The following is a 12,048-nucleotide window of genomic DNA, read 5'->3' as shown; positions in this document are numbered from 1 at the left end:
AACATACACTCATGTCCTCTATTTGTCTGCCAGCCTCTGAATTCCAGACTTTAGGATTCTGTTTCACTTGCTACATATGTCTTCAGGGCCATTCAACCCCTGAGGTGAGGGGCTGTAACTCTCACGGGCAGGAGAGGCTATTGTGGGGAGAAGGCAGTAGTCTGGAATTTGTGAGATTGAGTTCAATTCCAAGCTCTGCACCAGACTTTCTGCGTAGTCTTGGGCAAGTCACTTACCCTGTGTCTATTTCCTAACTATAAATCGGATAATACAGCCTTAATCTGGGTACGTCTACACTACGGGACTATTCCGAATTTGCATAAACCGGTTTTGTAAAACAGATTGTATAAAATCGAGTGTGCGCGGCCACACTAAACACATTAAATCGGTGGTGTGCGTCCACGGTCCGAGGCTAGCATCGACTTCTGGAGCGTTGCACTGTGGGTAGCTATTCCGTAGCTATCCCATAGTTCCCGCAGCCTCCCCCGCCCCTTGGAATTTCCGGGTTGAGATCCCAGTGCCTGATGGGGCAATAATCATTGTCGCGGGTGGTTCTGGGTAAATGTCGTCAGTCACTCCTTCCTCTGGGAAAGCAACGGCAGACAAGCATTTCGCGCCTTTTTTCCCTGGATTGCCCTGGCAGATGCCATAGCATGGCAATCATGGAGCCTGTTTTGCCTTTTGTGACTGTCACCGTATGTGTACTAGATGCCGCTGACAGAGGCGATTCAGCAGCGCTACACAGCAGCATGCTTTTGCTTTTGCATGACAGCAGAGATGGTTATCAGCCATACTGTACCATCTACCAATCCATAAATTGGTAATAAGATGATCGTGGCTACCAGTCCTTTGCACTGTTCCATTTGCTGCTGTCATAAGTGCCCCTGGCTGCTCTTAGCCAGGCGCAAAGCCAAAATTGGGAATGACTTCCTGAGTCAATCCCTCCTTTTTGGTATCTAAAAATAGAATCAGTCCTGCCTAGAATATGGGCAAGTGTACTAGAGAACCACTGTATCAGAGAACCAGAGAGCACAGCTGCTCTGTGTCAGATCCTGCAGAAATTATGAGCTGTATTCTATTCACATTGGGTGCTCCTGCAACAACCCCACCTGTTGATTCCATTCTTCCCTCAGCCTTCCTGGGCTACCGTAGCATTGTCCCCCCACTTGTGTGATGAAGTAATAAAGAATGCAGGAATAAGACACAGTGACTTGTTAGTGAGATATGAGTGGAAGGCAGCCTCCAGCTGCTATGATAGTCCAGACAGGACAGTAAGGAGTGTGTAGGAGAGGTGCCCAGCATCCCTCTGCTAGTTCAGGGGCACTTGAATCTTTTCTTTACACATGAAGGGTGGGGGCTGATGGAGCTCAGCCCCCTGTTGCTATGACGACGATGGTTATCAGCCATACTGCACCATCTACCAGGAAAAATTAGGACCAGGCGCCCTTGATCGACCTAACAGATGCTAGTCAGCATGGTTACCAGTCCTTTTGCACTGCCCCATGTGCCAATAGGCTGATGACGAGGACGGGTACCAGTCGTATTGTACCATCAGCCAGCCATAGCGTGGGGGGAGCAAGGATGTTGGTGTTGAGTGCTGCACCATCGCGTCTATCTGCAGCATTCAGTAAAGATAGGGTGACATGTAAAAGAGTCAAGAGAGGATTGTTTTCCCTTTCACTTCAGGGGGTGGGCGGGGGGGTGCGTAAATTGCCGAGCTATGCCCTGACCCACCGCGGACACTGTTTTTGACCCTAGAAGCATTTGGAGCTCAGCCAAGAATGCAAATGCTTTTCAGAGACTGCAGGAACTGTGGGATAGCTTGAGTCCTCCAGTCCATGAGCATCCATTTGATTCTTTGGCTTTCCGTTATGCTTGTCACGCAGCAGTGCGCTGAGTCCCTGCTATGGCATCTGTCTGGAGATATTTAAAAAATGATTTTGAATTTCGTCTTCTGTAACGGAGCGCTGATAGAACAGATTTGCCTGCCCTTACAGCGATCACGTCCGCATCGTCCATGCGGGAGCTCTTTCTTTATTTTGATTTTTAACTGCATCACCACCCGTGCTGATCAGAGCTCCACGCTGGGCAAACAGGAAATATTCAAAAGTTCGCGGGGCTTTTCCTGTCTACCTGGCCACTGCATCCGAGTTCAGATTGCTGTCCAGAGCGGTCAGTGGTGCACTGTGGGATACCGCCCGGAGGCCAATACCGTCGATCTGCGGCCACACTAACCCCAATCCGATATGGTAATACCGATATTAGCCCTACTCCTCTCGTTAGGGAGGAGTACAGAAACCGCTTTAAAGAGCCCTTTATACCGATATAAAGGGCCTCTTAGTGTGGACGGTTGTGGCATGAAGACAGGATTAGAGGTGGCTTTGGGGTTTTCCTGTGCAGAGTAGCATCTGTCCCATTATTAAGGGTCTTATTGACTCATGCTGTGGTGAGGAGAGTGATGCTATAACGATATAACACTGAAGTGCTGGTCAGAGTGTTCCTTTTCTGGACACCTGTTCTCAGCCACTGAGGTCAACCCACCACCAGGAACGTGCTCCTGCTGTCTTACATTATTAGTGACTGGATGGGCTTTTGTCAGCACCTGAGCAGTCCTGGATTTTGGGATGTCCTTATGAAACAGAGTCTGTGTCCTCTTTAGTTTGATTTAGATCATGGGCCTGATTCTGTTGCCCTACACCTTGGAGTCATTTACACTCATGCACAGTGAGTAAAATGTGATGTAAAATGATAGCAGGTCAGAAGTCTCCACTCGGGGCCAGATCCTCCCTACCACTGTCTCCTTTGGATGAGGAGCTGGAAAGCTGTTGGCAAGTGGAAAATACATAAGAGATGCAGAGTCGTCTGGCTCTTCACCATCCCTGTTCCTGGCCCCAGTGTAGGGGGATGACCAGGAGGAAGGTCTACAAATTGCACTCCAGCAGTTGCTGGGGGGAGGGGAGGGGCAGTTACGAGCTGAGATAATGTAGAACACCCACTTGTGAATTCTCATCTCCTTAGTTTTAAGATGGCACTAAACTACACCAGGGCTGGGGTCAGCTACAGACCCAGGCCCACTATCTGGGAGCTGCCAACAGGTCCTTTGCTACTCCCGCTCAGCTGTTGAGCCTGTTTATAGCACTTTACATACGTGTGCACCAAGTGGCTGCACCAGGTGCACAGCAATGGAGAATCAGGCCCTCTATTTTTGTTCCTTGTTTCCCTTAATCTAAAGTAAGATGTGCATAAAGTCAATCATAGCAATATCAAGTTACATTGTTAAAATAACTTGAGTCAATAACATCAGGAAGTTCTCTTAGAAAGCTATCAATATCATCTTCAGATTGTAATGTGAGGTTCCTGTTCTATTGGCTTTAGATTACTGGCCACTAGTACACTTTATTTTTTATATCTCAGGATGGAATTTTCAAGTGCAAACAGTGCTGTTCTAACTTCTGCTACCATTCATGTCAAGGGCTAGCTTTTCCATTTACTTCAATAAGAACAGAGTTAGCCCAGTGCTGTGTGGTTAAGAAGATATTCCTCAGTGTCCTGGCTATGGTTTATATCCATTTGTCTGTTACAAACCACGGAAACCTGAATTTGACAGAGGATGCAAAAACCTATTTTATAAAAATCCCTGAACAAAACCAAAACAAGTTCCACTATGCAGAATACCTAGAAAAAATGCTTTTATTTTACAGACAAAGACTTAGTCTTATATTTTAACTTGTAAACATCCCAGGATGGCTAAAAGTCAAAGGTGTAGACAGAGATAAATTGACTGTTTTTCCTCACTACAAAGCTACACAATGAGACGGTCATGAAAAGCAGTCTTTGTAAACGGTATTTATCATTGTTTCTACATTTTTATTGTTTGGTGATAAACAGTTTAAAAGCCACAACTAATTGTTTCTTGTATTTCATTAACTTGCTTTAATTAGCATTCTGTATAGTAAATGCATACTAGAGTTCATGAAAATATTCAATCCTTTTTAGGTAAGGTTATATCTGGAACAATGAGTCAGAATCTCATTGTGCTGGCTGAACATAAATTATGGGCAACATAAGAGAAATAAGCATTCATATTGTGACTCTTATCACAGGATTTCAAAGCACTATGTAAATATTAATTTAGCTCTATGGCACCCCATGAGTTTGGAATGGGATTGATATTAAGTATCAGGAAAACTGTCGATCAGAGATAGGGATTAAAAAAGAGTGGGATTTTCAAAAGTGCTCAGCATTGGTCCAACTCATTGACTTCAATGGGAGCAGAGTTAGGACAGTGCGTAATGCAGTGAAAAATTTGATCCAAAATATTGTCACTGCAGTTACTTGTTTAACACATGTGAGTGTTTATACTAGAACATGAACTGTGAAAATCCCTGGACAAGTACAGCCTAATCCTGCAAAGATTCCCGCAGGCATAGTCACAATCTGTACAGGTGTCTCTGACGCCACAGGGTGCAGTGTGATGGATAATCAGACTCCACATCTCCACCTGTGGACGTTTGCATGAGCCCACTTGCTTAGGGCTTGTTTAGACTAGACAAGTTTACACTGATGTGACTATACCAATGATGCAACCCCTAATAGAGACACTGCGCCAATTCAAGCTCATCTTACTTCAGTGTTGTGAGTCTAAACTGGGGTGTTGTGCTATCAGTGCAGCCACATTGGAGAGAAATTAGGATGATTAAAACAGTTTATGGCCAAATCCTGGTGTCATTTATGGTGATGTCAATCCAGGAGAGATGTAGGGCCCAATTTTCCACTGCCTTGATCTTTTGGAACTATTTACCAGTTTGCAAACTGTGCAAAGTGGGTGTAAAACCAGAGAAGTAGCACTTAGTTGCACTTTGCACACATGGAAGTCACTTTACCAGGCTCAGGGCCATGTTGAAAGGCGCACTGTCATTCCCCTAAAATGCTTGTGCAACTCCAAGTAATGCTAATAAAAAGCACATAAGCACATCCTGATGAGACTGCAAGTTCTTTAGGCTCTCTAGATTTGGAAGCTAGGTCAAGGTTAGGTCAGGGTTAAGGAACACTTGTTCTTTAACCCCAACTTCTTTTCCAAATCTAGATAAGAATAGTGAAATCCCAGTTTGTTTGTTTTTTCCAGGCTAAAAAGCTGAGGCTGGGTGAAGAATGCAAACTAGGAATTTGCACTATCACTTCTGCAGCAAAGAAAGGTGCACAGCTTCTTTGAGTCTCGCTTAAAACAGCAAAGGGACATGCTTCAAAAATAATTGTTTTAAAATTGGACTAGCATTTAGAAGTACAATATTATAGTTTAAATTATAGACTGGGAAGTTAGAAGAAATTACTTTTAAATCACTAGTATTTCAAAGATGGCTAATATCTTCTAGGGTCTTTTGTCTGTGTCCTTTTTATTGGCTGTGAAGTTAAAGACTAGAGGAAAATGAGCCAACATCTTTCAATTTTCAAAGTCATTTGGACCAAATATTCAAAGGCATCAAGTGTCGGACGTTTTATGGTTATAGAATTAAACAAATGCAATTTGTATGCACCTCTAGAAAGGTTTTATAATGAAATATGACTTTAAATACTGAATTTCATTGAAAGATCACACTATTCCTACTTCGATTAAATCGTATAAAAGCACCACTAGCGTTTTATTAATTTTTACATCCAGTGGAGACAATGTACAGTTTTAGACCAAGGACGCTTGACATGTCAAAGGAATTTCAATTAGTGCTTTCAAAAGCTGTCAATTTCCAATCAGCTGCTTCTTCCTGAGTTCAAAAGAAGGGTCCTTCTAGACCTTGTCATGTCTGCATGGGGGTGGTTTATGAAACAGTTTCTAAAAAAAAGTGTTGCTAAAGAAATTGATTTCTTGTCATTTTTAAGTACACCTCTACCTTGATATAACATTGTCCTCGGGAGCCAAAAAATCTTACCGCATTATAGGTGAATCTGCGTTATATCGAACTTGATTTGATCCGCTGGAGCGTGCAGCCCCGCCCTGCCAGAGTGCTGCTTTACCGCGTTATATCCAAATTCATGTTATGTCAGGTGGCGTTATATCAGGGTAGAGGTGTATATTGCACTAATTTGCTGTTCATGTGTCCTCTAGTTTTAGTGTTTGTCCTACAACTGGGTCTTGGAAGGTTGAGAGTTGTGTCCAGAGTAGAAGAACAGAAAAGTAATTGCCAAGATTTCCATAACTATTCTAGTGATTTTAGGGGCCCAAACTGAATCCTTAAAATGCTTAAATGATTATCAGGAAGTGTTGAACACTCATCCATTGAGAATCTTTTAAGTTATCTCAAGTTGGGCACACAAAAATCTCATTGTGATCTCTAAATAGGACTGGCACATTAATAATGGTAGATCTATATAAGGAAATGTATTTTTTAAAAAGCACCTTGCACTCATGCTTCAGTTCATTTTCCAAGTGTAGTTATCAGCTCAAGACGTTTAGGTACATTTTCTTTGTTCTGAGCATTCTATTAACAAACCTATTCTGGAAAGAGACTGCTTTTAGTGGCAAGTATAAAGAACTGTCTGATCTATGAGAAGTTCTTAACCTCTGCTCCATGAGCAGAATAAATTCATTCAGCGTCTAGAGGTTGCTTTAGTGGGCTGGAGATAAATGTTATCAGGATGTTACCTATTAAGGCAGCAGAACAGGAAATTAGATCAATTAAATAGCAATGAAGAATATTAAAAAAAAACCTACTTTAGCATAAAAAATGCATGGAACTATTGTATCTAGGTAGAAGAGTCACCTAACTGAAATATTGAATAGACGAAAATGATCTTATCAAGTCATTAAGCTATTTGACGGGATATCTGACAAACAGTATCTGTTACTCTTCTGCAACACTGCATGTATCCAAGGCTATGAACTCCTTGACTCAAAGAAGCCTTCATTAAACAGTAATCCTGCTGCTTTCTCCCCAGATGAAACAGTGCAAATTCCCTGAAGAGGATTCAGGGAGGCTGAGCAGTGAATGCATAGAGCCCCTGTTGGCTCTGCCCTTTCATCTGAAAGATCTTGCAATGAAGAGAATCAGCTATGTTCTTTCCCCAGAGTCCTTTCACAGTGGGGTCCAGCAGGATTCTATTCTGTCACTGCTCAAAATTTGTTTACCCTCTAGGGGAGATCGTGACACCTAAATACTATGGGGTTGGCAAAATATAAATTCATTTTCTGTATAAAAACTACATTAAAAGAATGTGAAGTTGCAAACTCAAGTGAGGAAATGCTGGAAATAAGGTTGCCTTGTACATATGAATTAATTACATGATCACATTCTCTCTTTCCCACACAACCCCTAGCTCATCCTGAGCATAGGATGGATAGTACACACTTCCTAAGCAGGTATTCAGTATTGACAACTACCATAATGTGGTACACAGGAGGGCTGAATTAAGTAACACTTACGTCCACCCTCAGTCTCTACTCCTCAGACTTCTCATCCCAATCCCAGTCTACTTGCCCAGATAGTCTGTCTTCCCAAGCCATGATTCCTTGCCCTCGTCTCCTTGTTCAGCCAGACCTGCCTGTGCCTTTCCCCCAGATCCTCATCCAATTTCAATGTTCTCTCCATCCAGCCTCCTTGCCCAGCCTTTCCCCTCTTCAGTTTCTTTTCCTCCTTCATTCCCACTCTCTTACACACATACACATCTCTGGTCCAGCTCTTGTCCCCTCTGCATTTGAATCATAAACCCTCCTCCTCCTTGCTGCTTGGGTGACATTGGGAGGGTCATCAAGAGCACAGGAGAGCCAGGCTCCCAGTTCCAGTGCCTGCCCCCATCCTAGCCTGGAGCAGCTGAGAACTGCAGTTGCAGGGAATGTCCAGCTTTGCTTCCATACCCCTGGCCTGGAACATGCTCAGTCACTCTGTGAGGATAGTGCATCCCAGTCCTGTTAGCACTAGGAGCTGTGAGAGACTCAGGCATACCCACTGAAGAGGAAATCTCATATTTTAGCTGCTAAAGTCCAGCAAGTGTCTACTGAATGTGTGTGAGCTACAATTCCCTTCCCCTCCCGACCCCCATCCCCCACAAAGGCTTATAACTTTCCAAAATAATTCAGGCTGAAGCTCAGACATGCAGCATGAAAAATTTCAGCCCAAACAGTTTATCAAACTTATAAGCAACTGAATATTGGTAACAATTATCTACTATTGGCCAGAAGCCTGTGCCCCAGCCAGGGTCGTCTGCAGGCTAGCCTACTAATGCAAGCTAGTTGCTATACCTAAGGCTGACCATGAAACCCCTCCTGGAAACTGAAGCATCTATAGCACACAGCAAACTATCAGATCATTTGGATTGCCTTGCACCATTGCGTCATGCTGCAGTGGTTTCTGCCCGCTTCCAAGGTCAGTACAAAGGTCTTGTCTGTATTTACAATTCCCTAAGTAGGCGGGGCCCTGGCTACCCCACTGTACTCCCTGGAATGGCAACTTTGTTCAAACCAGACACATCAGAAGGCAGAGCTTTGGACTTCTACTGACATTCCCTTCCCCTGTATGTTGTCTGTTTACGGTATTTATTTCTTGGGGAAAGTTCCTTGTTGTTTGAACATGCCCATGTCGGTCTCTAATATGCCAGGCAAAGGAGGAGCTGGAGTGCAGCCATGCGTCTGTAAAATCCACCTGATATTGGGCAGTCTTCATATAGTCAGAGCTTGATGCAAGACTCATCTTTTTCTTTAGGTGTTTTCCTAAGCATAGGCCTGACAATCAGCGTTAAATTCCAATGAAAGTCCATTGCTCAGTTCAAACGAAAAGACTCATCTGCCACCAGACCTGCAACAGGATTCCAGTCAAGTTAACATTTATCAAAGAAGTTTATTTTCTTGAATACAGTTAATACTCTATTATAATGACTGTTCAAGCGCCTTATCCTCAACAACAGTACCCCACATTTTCCTTAATGCCGCAGGTGATATCTGGGTCAGTCTCAGCTAATTGAAATCCCCAGTAAAATAATGTTAACCATATTAAAACAGTGTTAACTTATACATTCCACCGTATGCCTTTCCGTGCTGGCTGAAGGAAGATCGTCACTCTTTCACAGTCTCTCTAGAGACAGACCTGAACCTAAATTCCAGACACTTCAGTTTCTTTTGGTAGGGGAAGGGAGGGACTTGGGAATTTAAGATCTGGATTGCAATCTGTTTGCTATGCTTCAAGTTCATCTCTAGTTCAGTGCGTGATGGGCTGAAAAACATGTCAGCTTTCATGTTTTAATTATTCTTAAGCCTGAATCATCTTTGGTCTCTAGGGTCCTTTGTGCAGTTGATTCTTACTGTTGCATAAACAATTCATCCTATTGTTGAATGGATGAATTTCTTACTCATCTTCTCTGACTAGTTATTAAAAGTTTTCAGCAGGCATGCTCCTCCATTTGGGGAACAGAAGCAATCCATACATGTGAGTTACCAGACCAGGCACAAGTAACCAAGACAACTCATGTATGTACAGATAAGCATTGTCTGGCTGAGAGTGCACTGGGGTGGGAGGCAGGAGAGCTGGGTTCAATTCCTAGCTCTACCACCAACTTGCTGTGTTCTCTTGGACAAGTCACTTTACCTCCCACCCTTTGTCTTGCCTATGTAGAGTGTAAGCTCATTGTACAAACACACAGTAAGACAGTCCTACACAGTGGGACCTCAGTCCCTGATCTGGGACATTTAGGCTCATTTGCAATGCAAATAAATTAACTGTAATGATGCATAACAGAGCTGTTTACAATCCAGAGAGTTAAGAAATTTGTAAGACAAAAATCCATCAAATAATTTTGATCAGTACATTTAAGGAAAGCTGTTTGTAGATCAAAGATCCCATATACAGAAAAAAGGCTAAATTTACCAGAATGTGTTCATTGTGAATAAACACACCTCACAATCAGGCCATTTAACCAATGGAAAATACATTGGGAATAGAAGGAGTGCTCTAAGATCCTCAAACTTGAAAGGAATAGACTGACTAAACAGGCTATTTTTGACTGATGAATTTGGTGACAGCTATTACAAAGGTACTTCCATAATAACTCTTAAGGTATAACTTTTCTGCAAGGGTGGGGGAGAGATTGGAATATGGAACCACAGTAGATCAATTGCACTAGCACTAATTAAGAAATTAATAAAGTTGATGGCATAAGAAGATATGGTTCATATACACCCTACATATGGTCCATTCCTGCACCCAGTGGATAGACATGTGATGCACTTTAGGCCCTCATTGGCTTTAGCAGGTGACCTATTGGTCCAATTCCTTGTATTTTTGTTCCCCTAAATGCATGAATGTGAATGCTTAACATTTGTTTTCCCTGAATATTTGCACAAGCATTTGTTCTTCCCAAATACCCTTTGAAAATCTAGCCCTTTTAAGGGGCTGCGTTGAGGCACCCAAAGTCCTTAGTTGCTTTGGAAAATCTTGGCCTTCAGTTTTATAGAGGGTGATTGTGGAAAATGCATCTTGACCTATTGAAAAGAATAAAAGCTGACAACCTTTGCGTGCTAGTAAGACCTGAATTCAGATATTTATATGTAACTCACTTCATCTAAATCCCTAAGGTGTTACTTTCTCTGTTCTTTCAGACATTGACAGCAGGTAGAGGGAAATAAACTTCTTCCTGTGTCCACAGTTTCTTCAGTAGAAGCCTTAATTTTTTTTCCCTTTCAATTTCAATTAGTATCCAAACAAATTCAATATTTCTCTTTGAACACACATGCTGATCCTTCCAGATTTGCAATAAAGAATAGGGCCTTGTGCTCCATGCAATGAGTCTTTTCATTCCCGTACAGTCTGCCACAGAAATAGTCACTCTGGCTTCCTATTAATCTACCTTCTCTTCCCTTCCCTATTGTTCCTCTTGTTTAAAAAACATTTAAGAGGTTACCCACATCCACCTAGTTTTCAAAGCCCAGTTATGTAAACCTTCCTAGCCAATATTTTTTTTAAACCCCTCATACTTGGAGGCTCATTTCCCATTATCTTCTTTCCAGTACTATTTTGTTGTATTCTTCTTCATGTTACCTACAAACTCTTGCATAGATTTACTTTGGACACTTTGGCTCCTCAGTACCTCCTATTCTCTGCTTTTGGCACATACTAGTCTAGTCTCCTGTAGGGTGTAACACTTTGGTTAATTTTGGTTGTTAAGTTTACTGTCTGGGTGATGTTGGTGACCTATGATTTACAGGAGGTCAGACAGATGATCTGGTGGTCCCTTCTGGCCTTAACCTCTGACTTTATGATGCTCAATTAACTTTGCACAACAGCTCATGGAAAGCCTTGTGTTACCCCCCCCCCCAACCACAACAATCCTGCCGGTCCTTAACGAGCTTTGGTTTGACAAAGTAATGCTTGATTTTTGAATTGCAAATGCATCTTATAAATAAGATTATTATCTTTCAAATTGTATTATACTTAGGACGAAGAGGGAAGGAAGCCACCTGCTAAATGCAGTCGATAGAAGTTTTATCATTCATATACAATAGAACTCCTATGTTATGAACTAATTTGGGATTGAGGACTGCATAAAACGAATATTTCAAGATTCCCAGACGAATGCACATAAAAGTTATATTGACATAGGGTTACGGATTCAATTGGGAGCTCAGGGGGTTATAATTAGCATCTAACACACAAGGCTGGTTGTTGACCCCAGTTATACCACCAGCAAAACCTCTCTCCTGGCAGACTTAAACTGGGACATGTGCTCAGCCACCTGCCCGGAAATGAATTTTTGGAAGGAACATCAATTTACATCTATTTTTTCCAGACATGTTGACACAGTGTTGGGGAGAGGGAAGTAGAAAATTCAAGAAATATTATTTTTGGAAAATTACATTTTGACTTGTATTCCCTAACATCACAACCCAAACCTAGTAAATTAATATATACATTAGTCTTCCTTTCCATTGTTCTTCTCCATTTCATTGACATCTTCTCTCCCAGTTCATGTCATTGACAGATCAATAATGAAGCTCAAGGCAACTGCTCGGTAGGTTATAGACATAACCTGAAAACAAATTGCCCATGTTTTTGTCATCTTGTTCTTTAA

General features: G+C 42.2%; 1 protein-coding gene across 4 annotated transcripts in view; it reads left to right on the top strand.

Moving 5' to 3' along the window:
- Positions 1 to 11,513, top strand: part of LOC120372461 — a 66,579-nt gene extending 55,066 nt beyond the window's left edge. For 3 of the 4 annotated variants that reach the window (XM_039489612.1, XM_039489613.1, XM_039489611.1), the window contains exon 5: positions 3,415 to 3,894. In XM_039489612.1, the coding sequence (XP_039345546.1) occupies positions 3,415 to 3,726 (312 nt within the window). In that variant the 3' untranslated portion in view covers positions 3,727 to 3,894. Of the gene's footprint in view, positions 1 to 3,414; positions 3,895 to 11,415 lie in introns of those variants that run through there. The other variant, XM_039489614.1, reaches the window with a different exon arrangement.
- The last annotated feature ends 535 nt before the right edge of the window (positions 11,514 to 12,048 follow it).

Source organism: Mauremys reevesii, linkage group 9 (assembly GCF_016161935.1).
Source record: "Mauremys reevesii isolate NIE-2019 linkage group 9, ASM1616193v1, whole genome shotgun sequence".
Classification (NCBI taxonomy): domain Eukaryota; kingdom Metazoa; phylum Chordata; order Testudines; family Geoemydidae; genus Mauremys; species Mauremys reevesii.
The sequence above is the reverse complement of the archived record's forward strand: the minus strand, read 5'-3'. Positions and strand labels throughout refer to the sequence as shown.